This window comes from Abramis brama, assembly GCF_963993115.1.
Source record: "Abramis brama genome assembly, chromosome: 2".
Lineage (NCBI taxonomy): Eukaryota > Metazoa > Chordata > Actinopteri > Cypriniformes > Leuciscidae > Abramis > Abramis brama.
The window spans coordinates 46,717,329-46,734,350 of NC_139964.1; the positions used below are offsets into that span (position 1 = coordinate 46,717,329).

Below are 17,022 nucleotides of genomic sequence, written 5' to 3' on the forward strand. Positions count from 1 at the left end.
GCAAGGCCGATAGTTTTAGTACCTAAAACTGATGGCTCTGTTAGTTTCTGTGTGGATTACCGCAAAGTTAATGCTGTGTCGAAGTTGGACGTGTATCCAATGCCGCGTGTTGACGAACTGGTTGATCGGCTGGGCACCGCTCGTTTTTATTCTACACTGGATTTAACTAAAGGGTATTGGCAGATCCCCTTATCGCCTCTATCAACGGCCTTTACAACGCTGTTTGGATTACACCAATTCGTTACGCTTCCTTTCGGGTTGTTCGGTGCTCTGGCTATGTTTCAGCACCTCATGGACCAAATTCTCCGGCCGCATGCTGCATCTTATATTTATAGTAATGACTGGCAGTGTCATATGGAGTATGTGCGCGTTGTCCTGAGAGCGCTGAGACTGGCCGGGGTGACGGCCAACCCAAAGAAGTGTGTGGTTGGGCGTGTGGAGGTCAGGTATTTCCGGAGGGTTTCTACTTAGGTCACGGGCAGGTGCGTCCCCAAATTGATAAGACCACTGAAGTTACAACTTCCCCGAGACCCAAGACCAAAAAAGAGGTGAGACAGTTCCTGGGGCTGGCAGGATATTATTGAAGGTTTGTGCCAAATTTTTCAGACCTCGCCAGCCCGCTGACTGATCTCACTAAAAAGGAAGCACTAGATCCAGTCCAGTGGACAGAGCAGAGCCAGCAGGCTTTCACTCAGGTAAAAGCTGCTCTATGTGGTGAGGCGCTCTGACATTCTCCTGATTTTTCTCTCCCCTTCTTGTTGCAGACTGACACATCGGACAGGGGGCTGCTGTCCCAGGAGATAGAGGGAGGGTGGGCCTGAGTCGGGCAGTAGGGGTATGTGGCAAGGGTGGCGTGGTTCAGCGAGGTCTGTAACGGGAGAGATAGTCGGGAGACAAGCGTGGCGTAAGTGGCTCAAGTGCAAATGACAAACACCTGTGTCTTGTTTCAGTAATTGGCATGAAGAGACCATATAAAGCCACCTGGGAGATGAGAAGCGGCAGAGAGGGACTGACAGACTCGTGAGCAGCCAGGACTGAGAAAGCTCTGGAGAGCACTGGTGGACTGAGCTACTGAAAGTGTGAGAAAGCTCTGGAGAGCACTGGTGGACTGAGCTACTGAAAGTGTGAGAAAGCTCTGGAGAGCACTGGTGGACAGAGTTATTGGAAGCGCCCGCACCGTGGATTTATGTTTTTGTGTGATCTCCTGATTGTGAAATAAAGACACGAGTCTCAGTCAAGCCAACCCCGTCTTCTTCCTTTCAACATTATTTTAAACGTATTACAATTGTTGATGCTAATTATGAACTTTTAATGATGGAAATTAATGAGTCAAACTTACTTATTTTATGAATTAGAGAAATCTAATACATTGGCGAGCCACCCAAACAACTGTTCTGCCAAATACAGCAAAATCTAACATTTTGCATTCATTACGATTATAATAGTCAATTTTGAATATATTACCATTTGCTAAAACAGGAGGAGCATTCTTGTTCTGAGTGTTAAAAAAAAAAAAAAAACTTTGTAGAGTAAATGCAGCGATCTTATGGTTGTATGGAATTTTAATGAATGTATAAGAATGTAAAAGGCTGTACTTAGTGTTAACACTAGAACTACCGGAATTCCTTAACTACTAGAACGACCATAGCGGTCATTCTGACCGTTCATACTTTGACGTTCATATGGCCGTACTGAACGTCATTTTCGTCATGTCATATCTATTGTACATGTTAACCTTCTCTTTTCCAATGAAGCTTTTAATTCCTGTCGTCATAGCCCTTAAAACAAGCACAAAAGAAAGATTCCCCCGACAGGTGCTGCCTCTATTTGAGGAACGTTTTGCATCAAAATAATATTTTTTTCACCGCACTCACGACGTGAATAGACATGCACAAAAGTTAGGAAACGTCAAAGCTTCATACCGTTTAGTACAGCCTTGTTTGTAAATAAGTTCAATAATCAATACAAAATCTAAAAATAAATGGATATACAATGATAGGTAATAATAAACAGGACACAAAATTTTAATTCAAATGAATGTGAAAATGTATACAAACAGGCTAAGAAAAAAACGTGAACATTAGCTAAACAAGAAAACGAACTGCTTTAGAACGATTAGTTTCAGTGAACAAAAAATATTAACGAACAAAATCAGGTTAACTGCCCATTTGAACGGCGCAAACACCCCGCATCATTGACGCTTACGCACATTCCACACAGGTAAACACCGCCTTTCGTGTGCAGCTCCCACACACTTTGTGACATTTGGCACATGTCTCCTTGGTTTTATTTTTTTTGCAGTTCCTCCAGTTGTATGGCTTTTGATTCCATGTGGTCGGAGCGAAGTTCGCTCGCCAGTCGTGTGATGAAGTCCCTCCGCAAAACTTGCAATGTAGCGGACTTATGATATTTATAATGCGTGCGGTCAAAATGACCGTTATGGTAATTCTAGGTAGAAATAGTCAGAACTGTTGTGTGTTTTGTGATTTTAATAAAATAACAGTGTCAGAATAAAATACACACATATTTAGGAAAAGTCAGAGTCCTATTGCCACATTTATTTTATTTTAACAAAGTTATTACACTGTAAAATTTAAAAACGGTCAAAATGACCGCCTTGGGAGTTCTAGTGTTAAAAAGTGAAGATTTTTTTTAATATCATTTAATAATTAATTAATAAAATTTAATATTGTTAATCTATTTTAATAGATATTAAAATATATATTATAGAAGATGATTTTTTTTATTATAAATAAATAAATAAATAAAGAAAAGAAAAAAAAGATTTTTGTGAATTGCAAAAACACATTTTCACAGTTTTGCTCATATTTATATTTACCATGTGTGCCAGTGTTTGTAGAGCCCACTATATGTGATCATAAGATGTGGTAAAAGTGGACACGTTTAACATTTACATTTAGATGAAGGGTTCCTTTCAATAGGTCCATTTAAAATGTGTGTGAAATTATCATTTGTAGCTCAAAAAGTCCATAAGTAATTATCAATAGGCCCATTTTAGATCATTTATTTATTTCTATAACATGTTTGGCTTTCTAACCTTCAAAATAGTGTATTTGTGTGAACTTTCGTGTTTAAATGAAACAATTAATATAAATGAATATGCAATGTTTTGTAGACATGAAACAACAACTAAGTAAACACTTCAATAAATATTTACCAGATTAAATGTTTACAAAGCTTTTGTTGTGTTTTTGTACACTGATAACACATAAAATTGCTTTCTGGTGTACAAAACCAAACATATGTTGATTTGCACACTATGTCTGCATGTTATTTTAGGCTGCAAAAAGGATTTTTATCCTATATTTGTACAAATTATAATATAGTTATTCTATGATGCAAGTACTAATACTATGAATACAAGTACTACACAGAACACATTTTTATATTACTGAAGACGACCGTAAATCGAATAATTCTAGTTATTTAGTAATTAATTCTAATAATTCTTCCAGTTCTGAAGTGTCCTGTTATATGAAAGTGTACTGCCTGTATGATTACTATACTTACTGAAAACAAAAGTGACATTTCAGAGAAAAAAAGAAAAAAAAAAGATGCGACCATGCCACTGTTCACACTGGACATGACAAATTGACTGCTGCAAATCTTTTTGTCTGAAGTAGCGCAAGTGTGACAGCCCTGAAGGCATTTTTAAAGTTGTTTGTTTTCTATATTTTAGAGTGACATACACAGAAGTACTCATAAAACTGCTCCAAAACTGTAGCAAGGAGAGTAAAAAGGTAGGCATCGTTTGATAGAAAACCAAATTTTTAGAAGTAAAAAAAAAAATCATTACATTTGGACATTCTCATGCTGAGAAACTGCTGATAGATAAATAAATAAATAAATAAATAATTTTATTAAAAAAAAAATGGTATTATAGTTTTACATATCTTTCTTATTTGACATGCAATAGCTCAGGAAGGAAATAAGGTAAGAGGAAAATTCTTTTTTAGTGAAGTTCCCCGACATGTGAGCTGCATCTGTATGGAATGTTGTGGTGATAGCATTAACACTAGAACTCCCAAGGCGGTCATTTTGACCGTTTTTAAATTTTACAGTGTAATGACTTTGTTAAAATAAAATAAATGTGGCTGTAGGACTCTGACTTTTCCTAAATATGTGTATATTTTATTCTGACACTGTTATTTTATTAAAATCACAAAACACACAACAGTTCTGACTATTTCTACCTAGAATGACCATAACGGTCATTTTGACCGCACGCATTATAAATATCATAAGTCCGCTACATTGCAGGTTTTGCGGAGGGACTTCATCACACGACTGGCGAGCGAACTTCGCTCCGACCACATGGAATCAAAAGCCATACAACTAGAGGAACTGCAAACAAAATAAAACCAAGGAGACATGTGCCAAATGTCACAAACTGTGTGGGAGCTGCACACGAAAGGCGGTGTTTATCTGTGTGGAATGTGCGTAAGCGTCAATGATGCGGGGTGTTTGCGCCGTTCAAATGGGCAGTTAACCTGATTTTGTTCATTAATATTTTTTGTTCACTGAAACTAATCGTTCCAAAGCAGTTCGTTTTCTTGTTTAGCTAATGTTCATGTTTTTTTCTTAGCCTGTTTGTATACATTTTCACATTCATTTGAATTAAAATTTTGTGTCCTGTTTATTATTACCTATCATTGTAGATCCATTTATTTTTAGATTTTGTATTGATTATTTAACTTATTTACAAACAGGGCTGTACTAAACGGTATGAAGCTTTGACGTTTCCTAACTTTTGTGCATGTCTATTCACGTCGTGAGTGCGGTGAAAAAAATATTATTTTGACGCAAAACGTTCCTCAAATAGAGGCAGCACCTGTCGGGGGAATCTTTCTTTTGTGCTTGTTTTAAGGGCTATAACGACAGGAATTAAAAGCTTCATTGGAAAAGAGAAGGTTAACATGTACAATAGATATGACATGACGAAAATGACGTTCAGTACAGCCATATGAACGTCAAAGTATGAACGGTCAGAATGACCGCTATGGTCGTTCTAGTAGTTATGGAATTCCGGTAGTTCTAGTGTTAAGTAATCAAAAGTTACAGCATTTGTTTAGCCCTTGACACCCCACTAATGGGTATTTTTAAAATTGTTCCTTGTATCTTGTGATCGACGCAATGGATTATGTTGATCAACTCATGGACTTATTTTAATTTACTAATTTTAATCGTGAGAATCTGCTGTAATTAATGATGTGCCATTGTCCACGATCGGAGCATGTTTCATGAAATTACGAGCGAAAACGTGACATAAATGCTGCATCCGTATATTATTTACATGTGGGTCTTACATATGACACATGACTATCTGAGCTCTAAGATGTTTTTGACGCATTACATACATGGTACAAAAAAGTATTTCACAAATGATGATTTTTATTTATTTATCTGCAACTTGGCACTACTTAGAAGTTAATCAAACTGACAACATTCATTGTAAAGTTCAGACTCTAAGCTTTCAAATCATTCCTATTTTGACACTTCGGTATTAAAAGTTTAATTTGCAAATAGTTTAAAGGAAAACATCGGGAATGTGGAATAATAATAATAAAAAAAGGAATAAACGCACACCTCATCTCAACCTGCTTGCGTTTCTGCAGCTCCTGATTCCTGAGCTCCTCCAAGCGTCGCAGTTCCTCCTGACGTCTCATGAGATCTGTTGGTATTAGTCCACAAATATTTACAATGACAAAGTTAAGAATATAAGTACTGTTCCCTGAAGGAGGGAAACAAGACAACACACTGGTTGTGGGAGATCACAGTCATTGTGTACTCATGTATGTTGTCCTCATTACAATTTATGCCTTTAAGCAAAAAAAAAAAATGTATATCCAAATTTTAAGTATTTCCCTCACAACATTGTGGTGGGCAAAATAAGTGGCTCTTTTAGAAAACTAATATGTTGTAAAACTGCATACTACCTTGTCTCATCATCATGAGTTGATGCTCATGTTTGGCAGCCTCCATTTCAGCCTCCAATTTCTCTTTTGCCTCCTGTATGTTGCGTTCCACTTGTTCCCTCTGCTGTTTATCCATCTCATCCAGAGCCTTCCAGCGAGATGAGTACTCAAACTCAAAGGTGCCTGGCTGTGCAAAGCGTGGCTGATGCTCCCGTTCCCTGTATTGCAGATTCTTGTGGTTAATTTAAAACTTTTTTTCTTTAGATATACTATAGGCATTTGGAATGCAATTAATCTCAATTATCTAAATACATACTTGTGATACTGTGCTGATTTTTGCAACAGTTTTTCTGATAGACCATCTTCATCATCAAACTGTTCTGTTGGCTCAAGAATGACTGGACGAGGGGACCTGAAGGACAAAAATTAAGGAAAAAAAATCCATGTCAAAACTCTCTTACTTGACTTAACATATTTGATATACAGACAGGTCAATCACTGATAAACACAGATCATACTGTGAGAATGAAAAGTTGTTACATTGTAAGCAAAAGGGCTCCATCTGCACAGCGGTCCAAGGCTTTTCGGGCAGCCGGCTTATTGGCAAACTCCACAATCCCCTTGCCTGTGGGTCGTCCTCGGTCATCAACCACCACGACTGCCCGCTCTACTGGGCCGAACTGTGAGAAGGCCTGTTCAAGAAGCTCATTAGACACCACTGGTGAGAGGTTTCGTACTGTGAGTGCAGCCCCATGTGTGGCAAAACGAATCCGGATGGGCCTGTTCCCCACCACCGTGCCGTCCAGCTCAGCCTTAGCAATCTCTGCAAGTGTCCTTGTCTCCTGAATAATCAAAACAGTGATAATTGAAAATATAAATATAGCTGCGAGCAGCGATGACGGGCCCAAGCTGGTGGCACCGCCACCCTGGTGCCTTTAGTTACCCTAAAGGTTTAGTTACCCTTATATACCCTATATATAAATTTTATATATATATATAAAATTTAAGGGACAAGACACAGAGAATTTTACTTGCCTGACCTGATTAGAAAAATGAAAAAAATTAAATAAAAAGATAACTAGGGAATCACTAAAACTAGAGAATTATTCTGATATTATGATACACTCAAAATATTCCACAACAAATCCTTTAAATTTAATGATATTCAGAACGGAACAAGAATAAAAAAATAACTATAAACAAGCCAAAACGAAATAAAATAAAAATGAAAACGAAAGTAAGCAGTGGGCTCACGTAACTCTCTCATTAGAATCAAAATGTTTCAACATTTGCAATGTATTTGGATGCTAAACTATTCTTTATCATAGGCTTTGTACTTCACTCACGTTCCAATATCGACGGAAAAAATCATCCTCTTCACACGCGCAAAAATGTGCTTGGAAACATCACAGTGGAGCGGTGCTTACTGTGAATGGTACGAATTGTACTACTGACTATTTAAACAAAGCAGTGTAATTTTTATATGTTAGGTTGACTATTTTATTATTATTATATATAATGAACAGGCTGCGATGTCAAGATTGCAATGCTGGAATGTGTGTGTGTGTGTGTGTGGGTGTGGCGCGGGCGCGATTGAACAGTGGACACATAAAAACATCATCATTTTGTTCATACAGGACATCATTCAAACTGCAAAGTGTTAACTTATATTTGTGTACGGTCGCAATAAAACACAACATTGTGCTTTTGTAAAATAAATTCAAGCTATCCACCCCCCGAAAGGCGCTAATTTAAAAATTAAACTAAAATGCTCACGGCTGCATGGGCATTCATAACGGTGCGCGCCCACGGCGAGGAACGAGCAGAACAGAGTCAACGTTTTTTAGTTCATTCCTACTTCCATAGGAATTCATTGAAAACACTCGCTCTGCTCTGCACCATTATCAATGTCCGTACGGACGAACATATTTTACTTTCGTTTTTAAGTTAGCGATTCAAAAGCCCCCAGCGGTGTCACACATTGATTAACCGGTGGTAAAATATTCTCACTGTCACATACCTAGTATATTTTTTATATAGATACAATAGGCCTACCTGATTTTGAACACAAGAGGGCAGTATAGCCCTATGTACAGTGGGGAGAACAAGTATTTGATACACTGCCGATTTTGCAGGTTTTCCCACTTACAAAGTATGTAGAAGTCTGTAATTTTTATCATAGGTACTCTTCAACTGTGAGTGACGGAATCTAAAACAAAAATCCAGAAAATCACATTGTATGATTTTTAAGAAAAATAATTTGCATTTTATTGCATGACATACATATTTGATACATCAGAAAAGCAGAACTTAATATTTGGTACAGAAACCTTTGTTTGCAATTACAGAGATCATACGTTTCCTGTAGTTCTTGACCAGGTTTGCACACACTGCAGCAGGGATTTTGGCCCACTCCTCCATACAGACCTTCTCCAGATCCTTCAGGTTTCAGGGCTGTCGCTGGGCAATACGGACTTTCAGCTCCCTCCAAAGATTTTCTATTGGGTTCAGGTCTGGAGACTGGCTAGGACACTCCAGGACCTTGAGATGCTTCTCACGGAGCCACTCCTTAGTTGCCCTGGCTGTGTGTTTCGGGTCGTTGTCATGCTGGAAGACCCAGCCACGACCCATCTTCAATGCTCTTACTGAGGGAAGGAGGTTGTTGGCCAAGATCTCGCGATACATGGCCCCATCCATCCTCCCCTCAATACGGTGCAGTCGTCCTGTCCCCTTTGCAGAAAAGCATCCCCAAAGAATAATGTTTCCACCTCCATGCTTCACGGTTGGGATGGTGTTCTTGGGGTTGTACTCATCCTTCTTCTTCCTCCAAACACGGCGAGTGGAGTTTAGACCAAAAAGCTCAATTTTTGTCTCATCAGACCACATGACCTTCTCCCATTCCTCCTCTGGATCATCCAGATGGTCATTGGCAAACTTCAGACGGGCCTGGAAATGCGCTGGCTTGAGCAGGGGGACCTTGCATGTGCTGCAGGATTTTAATCTATGACAGTGTAGTGTGTTACTAATGGTTTTCTTTGAGACTGTGGTCCCAGCTCTCTTCAGGTCATTGACCAGGTCCTGCCGTGTAGTTCTGGGCTGATCCCTCACCTTCCTCATGATCATTGATGCCGCACGAGGTGAGATCTTGCATGGTGCCCCAGACCGAGGGAGATTGACCGTCATCTTAGAACTTCTTCCATTTTCAAATAATTGCGCCAACAGTTGTTGCCTTCTCACCAAGCTGCTTGCCTATTGTCCTGTAGCCCATCCCAGCCTTGTGCAGGTCTACAATTTTATCCCTGATGTCCTTACACAGCTCTCTGGTCTTGGCCATTGTGGAGAGGTTGGAGTCTGTTTGATTGAGTGTTTGATTGAGTTTGATCATACAATGTGATTTTCTGGATTTTTGTTTTAGATTCCGTCTCTCACAGTTGAAGTGTACCTATGATAAAAATGACAGACCTCTACATGCTTTGTAAGTAGGAAAACCTGAAAAATCAGCAGTGTATCAAATACTTGTTCTCCCCACGGTATTACTTTATTATTATTTTTTTACTATTACTGTTTTTAAACTTATAATTCTTAAATTGAAAAGAAAAAAAAGAATACAATGGGTTTAGTTGTGATATTTGTATACTTTTATATAGAAATAAATGGTGTATAATTACATTTCTAGAAGATATGAGGCTTTTAGTGTTTCCTTTTTGGACATTACTTTAATCCCTCACTATAGCAAAACCAAAATATCTGACTTCCTGTTGCTCGGAGCTAATGACTATAAATTAGAAAGTTGTCCGTCTCGATGAGAACAATATACGTACTGAGTTTTGTAACTGTAGGTAAAACTAACCCCCCCCCCCACACACACACACACTTTTGTCAAAAGCATTTTGAAAGTGACACACTTCCTGCTGCCAGTTGGTGGTGCTATAACTTTGACTCACAATAGTTGCATCCATCTGATCGGCCTCTTACCACGAACACACTGCTGAAGTTTCATCAAGATCAGTTAATGTATGCAGAAGTTATAATATTTCGTGTTTCTCTTTTCTCGCAATAAATTAGTTTCCTCGCCACGGCCAAACCGTACGAGATATCAAAAATCCTTCCGCAATTTAGCATCCTCAATGTCTTGACTTCATGCACACCGAGTTTATTGTCGATTGGATGAATTGGCTAGGAGTATTTCAAATTCCACAGCAAGCGTTTACCAAACAACCCATAATAGCCAACTTCCTGTTGGGCTGGCGTAAAACTTGGCCAAGGGAAAGTTGTTCGGCCCGATGAGATCTATATGTGTACTGAGTTTCATATTAATTCATGCAAGCGTGTTTGATATATGGACCAAGTTTTCGGACCCCGTTCAACACCCGGGTACCAGCTTCAGCCCGGCCCTGATGGCCGCGGGTTCTGAACTGTGTGCAAAGTTTCAAGAGTTTTTGAGCACATTAAGGGCCCCAAAATCCCCTGAAACCTTGAAAAACATTAAAAGCAATAGACAAATCCCCCACACACAGAGACAGAGAGAGAGAGAGAGAGAGAAAATTCTCAAGAAAATCCACATTCAAACCAAAATATCTGACTTCCTGTTGGTCGGAGCTAATGACTGTAAATTAGAAAGTTGTCCGGCTCGATGAGAACAATATACATACTGAATTTTGTTACTGTAGATAAAACCAACCCCCCACTTTTATCAAAAGGTGGCGCTTGATTATCATGTTGGTAGCATGATGCTAGCATGATTAGCATGTTGATAGCATGATGCTAGCTTGATTAGCATTTTGTTAGCATGATGCTAGCATGATTAACATGTTTTGCTAGCTTGATTAACATGTTGGTAGCATGATGCTAGCATGATTAGCATGTTGCTAGCATTATTTTAGCAAGATGCTATTGCTAGGTGGTTGCTAGGGTGTTCTGGGTGGTTGCTGTGGTGTTGCTAGGGTATTCTTGGTGGTTGCTAGGGCATTGTTAGGCAGTTGCTATGGTATTCTGGGTGGTTGCTAGGGTGTTCTGGGTGGTTGCTATGCTGTTGCTAGGTGGTTGCTAGGGCGTTGCTAGGCTGTTGCTAAGGTGGTCTGCGTGGTTGCTAGGGTATTTTGTGTGGTTACTACAGCGTTTCTAGACGTTGCTAGGGTGTTCAGGGTGGTTGCTAAGGTATTTTTGGTGGTTGCTATGGTGTTACTAGGTGGTTGGTAGTTGTCAAAGATGGTTACTATGGAGTTTTTATAGAGTTCTTAAAATCTTTAATAACGAGTGCCTTTAGTACGACACTTGGCCTGCGGCCTCGGACCAGTAGGTGGCGCTGCGCCTAAACGCAGCATATAGCCTCAGGTCATGCTTGTGATGACATGTACCAAGTTTGGTCTGAATCCGATAGTGTTGCGGAGATACAGCCTTACGTCTGTTTTCGCAAGCGCTATGTAAAATATGTTTGTGCGTTTATCGAAAACAGTTTGACGAATCAACTTGAATTCTTTTTGTCAGCATGGTCTGGAGATGATCTGGTTCAATTTTCATGAAAATCGGAGCAACGGCCTAGGAGGAGTTCAAAAAAGTAGGTTTTTCAGAAAATTCAAAATGTGGAAAAATTTTAATGGCAGAAAATGGCATCATAGGGTGAATCGTCTTGAGCTAGGGAATCAGAGGAAAAACATTTTGTTGATAGGCCTTACGGTTCAAAACTTATTAGCATAAATATGAGTGAAATTTTGGACAGTTGGTGGCGCTAGAGGGATTGGTTTTAAGACACCAAATTTGCTATGGAGACAGACTGGACTGTCCTCTATTAGTGTGCCAAATTGTATAACTTTCCCGCAAGCGGTTCTATGGGCTGCCATAGACTCCCAGAGCGGAATAATAATAATAAGAAGAACGGGAACAGATACAATAGGTGCCTCCGCACCTTTGGTGCTTGGCCCATAATAAGAACACTAACGATTACAATAGGTGCCTCCGCACCTTCGGTGCTTGGCCCCTAATAAGAACGGGAACAGATACAATAGGTGCCTCCGCACCTTTGGTGCTTGGCCCCTAATAAGAAAACTAACAATTACAATAGGGGCTATCCCCTTCGGGGCTTGGCCCCTAATAATAAGAAAACTAACGGATACAATAGGGGCTATCCCCTTCGGGGCTTGGCCCCTAATAATAATAATAATAATAATAATAATAAGTATGAACAATAACAATAGTGTTGCTTCGCCTTTGGCAAGCACCCACTAACAATAATAAGTATGAGCAATAACAATAGTGATGCCTTGCCTTTGGCAAGCACCACTAATAAGTATGCAAGAGAACACTAGTGATGCCTTGCCTTTGGCAAGCACTACTAATAAGTTTAAGTACAATATCAGTAAGTTGGCTCTCTCAAGCCAACTTAACTAGAAAAAAAAGTTTGTTGAGACAAACTTTAAGTTGGCTTGAGAAAGCCGGACCAGAGAGTTTGAAGAAGTTAGAAGTGTAATGTAGTTTAAAGTTTGATTGATAGATTAGTTAGAAAGAAAGAATAGTTGGAAAGAAAGAAACAGATTAGTTAGAAATAAATAATAGTTGGAAAGAAACAAAGATTAGTCAGAAAGAAAGAAAGAAAGAAAGAAAGAGATATATAGATAGAAAGAAATAAAGAAATAAAGAAAGATTAGTTAGAAAGAAAGAAAGAAAGAAAGAAAGAAAGAAGAAAGAAAGACTAGTTAGAAAGAAAGAGAAAGAGATATATAGATAGAAATAAATAAATAAATAAATAAATAAATAAATAAATAAATAAAGATTAGTTAGGAAGAAAGAAAGAAAGAAAGAAAGAAAGAAAGAAAGAAAGATTAGTTAGAAAGAAAGAGAAAGAGAGATATATAGATAGAAAGAAATAAAGAAATATTAGTAGATAGATAGATAGATAGATAAAATAAAGATTAGTTAGAAAAAAGAAATAGATTAGTTTGAAAGAAAGAAAGAAAAAAGAAAGATTAGTTAGAAAAAAGAAAAAGATTAGTTTGAAAGAAAGAAAGAAAGAAAAAATAAAGATTAGTTTGAAAGAAAAAAGAAATAAAGATTAGTTTGAAAGAAAGAAAGAAAAAATAAAGATTAGTTTGAAAGAAAGAAAGAAAAAATAGATTAGTTAGAAAGAAAGAAAAAGATTATTTAGAAAGAAAGAAAGAAAGAAAGAAAGAAAAGTCTGTCAATATTTGTTCTTCATGCTAGTAAGTGTTAAATCCCAACTTTTACAAAGGTATATTGTCGAGAACAGGACTATGTAGTGCGATTTGCTGACAGTTTTCACCACGAAATCTGATTGGATGTCACGTACCTATTTACAGCATTTTACCTGCTAGAAATACATACTCCGTTTTATTGTTTATTAGGTGGAGTTGTATTAAATGAACGGCAAAACTCAGCATTTTGTTCGCGTAACCCCCGTCACCCCACGTACCTTGGTTTGAGAACCACTGCTGGATATCAGCCAGCATTTTGATTGCAGATTTAGTCGCACAAACCCAGAACACAGACCGACTGAGTGACACTTTAATTTAAGTAGAAAATCTCAAATGAAGATCGCTGAACTCCAGCTTACTTGTCTGTGTTTTCAGATCATCCGCGCTTCTTCAGCACTGTAGAGAGAGCGCGTGCGGATGGTTGCCAGATACTATTGAAAAGTAGAGATGCACCGATTGATCGGCTGGTGACCGGAATTGGCCGATTTTCACGTGATCGGCCGTGACCGGCGACCGGCCAGTCAGTCTGACAAATGCCGATTTTATGCCGGTCAAATGCACTCGGGCGCCGCATGATTAACATCGCGCATCATCAGCATCACACGTGCACACGGAACACACATGTAAAAACCTCGTGAATTACGTCCGTTCAGACCGCAAGCGCGTATTTTTTTTCGGCGTGCATGTTAATCAATGAGTGCATTCACAACGGGAGCAGGAGCAGCGCGTGAGCGTCAAGCAGGAGCGTCGCGAGCAGTGAAGCGCGTGTTTCGGCGCCGAGTCTATTTGCTGCACTGCTCACGCTCAATTAAAGGGAAAGCACACTTTCGATGGACAAAATAGCCTAAATAGGGTTTCACAAAAAAAGTGCCCAAAATGCACAGAATTTGCGTGTTTTAACAAGAACTGGAGTAGGCTATGTCAGAAAAGAAAACGAAGACTAATATTTATAGAAAATGTACCCGTTTAAACTTTTTATTATTCAGTTTGTACAAGTGATTGCAATAGGCCTGTGTGTGTGTGTGCTTTGAGAAATATCTTTATACTGCAAGGCTATATTTATTTTATTTTTTATTTATATATTATTTTATTGCCATTCCCTGTTTTCATACAGACGTTTAGTTTGCTAAATACATATATAAAAAAATTATTGGATATTGAATGTGAAAAGGAAATGGTTCTTCCATAACACTGCACTTTAGATGTGTGTGAATTACCCACACCTGGAGTAATTTATATAGTTCTGTTCTATAGCGTTTATCTGTTCAAAACAATATGTATATGCAAATTGTAAAATGTTCTATTACAGAAAAGATATAAAATAAATATTTGTGTGTGCTGTAAAGTGGTTAGAAAAAATGAAATCGGAATCGGCTAAAATCGGTTTCGGCAGGTCAAACTTAATGAAAAATCGGAAATCGGAATCGGCCCAGAAAATTGTAATCGGTGCATCTCTATTGAAAAGACAGGGTAGAAAACGTGTTCTTTTAACAGAAAAGCTCTGACTGGGAGTTTGTTGTTCAATAAATATTATTTTATATCAATAATATGCCAACAATCAAAAGATTTTTTAGGATATAATGTTATGGACATCGACCTGAAGAATGGATGCTATATCAGATGCAGGTAATACACTTGTTTAGTCGATCTCTCTCATTAGACCATAATGCTGTACTCTGTCTACATAATACAAGAAGCATCAATGAAGCGACTCAACGTTCCTTCGTTACTAGTTCTAAAGAGACATTTTAGAATTAGTAATGGAGGCTTAGGCTCAACTGTCAACTTGAGATTTTAATCCATGGTGGAAGGAAGTAGGTCCGTAAAATATAAAATAGTAAAATATTTTAATATTTTAACCACACAGAGGTTTGCTTGGCACATGATAATTCCACTTTGAATTGTGTTACAAATAGCAGAATATTTTCACGCAAATAATGATCAATGATGCCCACTTACTCCGTAAGCAGATGGCTTAACAACATTCGCACAGGATAAGTATTACCCGGTGGCCTCTAGTAATTTGTAATAATTGCGGAGGTTGTCTGTGATCTAAATTCCGGTGCGAATCGGCCATGTCTGTAAATTGTGAAGTAAAAATTCACCCGCGAATGACCTACCATATTTCGCCGAACACCGAGGTCCTGTGATAATATTAGTCCCGTGCGATTCGGCATCTCTGTGATTTGGCGGGGTCGTTTATAATTTTTTCAAGGTGCTTGTTTCCTGTTCGCTTTTTTTTATCCATCTTTCGCGAAGAATGGAGTTGGAGTGTTTTGATAGTATTTTGGGTGCAGGGTCATATCGCTATACACCATGATATGACTATACAATTTGCAGAAAGAGAAAGCTGAAAACCATCAGAGGAGCAAAAACAAAAAGAATGATTAGATGGAGATGGATGACATGTATAGCAGCATGTGGTGAGGAACATTCTTCTGTTTATGATATATCATACAGCTAGACCTATAATAACGACAAGAAATTTCCAAGCAATAGCCTATTGACATCATATCCGGGAGATAAGTCAGTAAATTCGAGTAAAATCACAGGCTTCGCTTAACCCGTGCGAATGCACCACACGAAATTCAGATGTGGGTGGGTAATTTCTAAATCACACGAGGTCCCCAGATAATACTAATCCCGTGCGAATAGGGCTATAGACAAGTATAGACCTTATGTAGCCCCGCCCCTTGTCAGCACTGCGCTTGTTGTCTTTTGTCTTCCGGTCTGTATTTTCACAGCGATCTTGCATATTTAGGAATGAACGGCTCATTTTAAAATCTTCCCGGTCTACTGACATTTGTTAAAACATCTGCTTTAAACATTAAAATCCTCATGATAACTTTCGTTAACTTTACATTAAGTAAATCCACTTCAAAAGCGAATTACTCCTGGACAGCAATGCCATAAAGATATATACGGAGCGACCGCAAAAACGGAAGTTTTGGCATGGGGTACTTTCAAATTGGCATGGGGTACTTTCCATAAGATCATCTCTCAATGCAAATCAAACTAGCTTTTAGGCTAACTGAAATAAAACCATGCCAATCTCTAGGTATGGTGAATGCTATGTGATGATGTGGGGCTATTTTAATTCCAAAGGCCAAGGGAACTTTATCAGGATGCATAGTATCCTAAAAATTAATTTAAAAAAAATACTTAAAAATAAAAATCTGCCTGCCTCTATGGGAATTTAACATAGGGGTGTACACACTTATGCACCATGTATTTTAAGGAAGAACATTTATTTATTTACGATACATTATTCATTCACAAAGAAAATTGGTGTCCCAAAAGGTTGGATTTTTCCTAATTTTTTAAATTAAGGCATTAAGTTCAATTTCCAAAATATGATTTTTTATTCCTCTTTTTAGTCAACTTTAGCATGGGTGTATTAACTTATGCATTGCACTGTATATATATACACACACACATATATATACACCCTACTATTTGGCCAGTGGAAAAGATAATTCTTCTCTGAAAACTTTCTCTGAAATGTATTTTATACAATATTGTTGTATTTATTCTAAAACAAGTCAAGGATACTGAATGATTTTTAGCAATATAATGTGACGGCACGTAGTCCTTATCTCATATTTTCCTAATATCTTGTGTTAAACATGATATCACGTGGATGGGAATATGCATGGAAATGATATGCAGATGACGTTATGCATAGTAAAACTAGGCGATGTAAGCTCCATATATGGTTATTTCAGGGTGGAGATGCATGTACGCACAATCTTCCGCTGATTGGGTTTTATAAAAGGAATTTTGCCCAGGTTCTGTCGTTGCGCAGGTTCTGTCTGTCGCAAAATCTAGCTTTTGGATGAGCAGTTTTAGGATGAAATCTACAGAAAATGTTATACATG

General features: G+C 38.3%; 1 protein-coding gene across 2 annotated transcripts in view; it reads right to left on the minus strand.

Annotated features, from left to right (window-relative positions):
• The window catches only part of pspc1 (paraspeckle component 1), a 55,919-nt gene that overhangs the window by 32,948 nt on the left and 5,949 nt on the right, over positions 1 to 17,022 (minus strand). For both annotated transcript variants that reach the window (XM_084107175.1, XM_084107176.1), the window contains exons 2-5: positions 6,477 to 6,778; positions 6,253 to 6,348; positions 5,958 to 6,154; positions 5,608 to 5,692 (exon numbers count right to left, since the gene is read on the minus strand). In XM_084107175.1, coding sequence (XP_083963301.1) covers positions 5,608 to 5,692; positions 5,958 to 6,154; positions 6,253 to 6,348; positions 6,477 to 6,778 — 680 coding nt within the window. The remainder of the gene's footprint in view (positions 1 to 5,607; positions 5,693 to 5,957; positions 6,155 to 6,252; positions 6,349 to 6,476; positions 6,779 to 17,022) is intronic.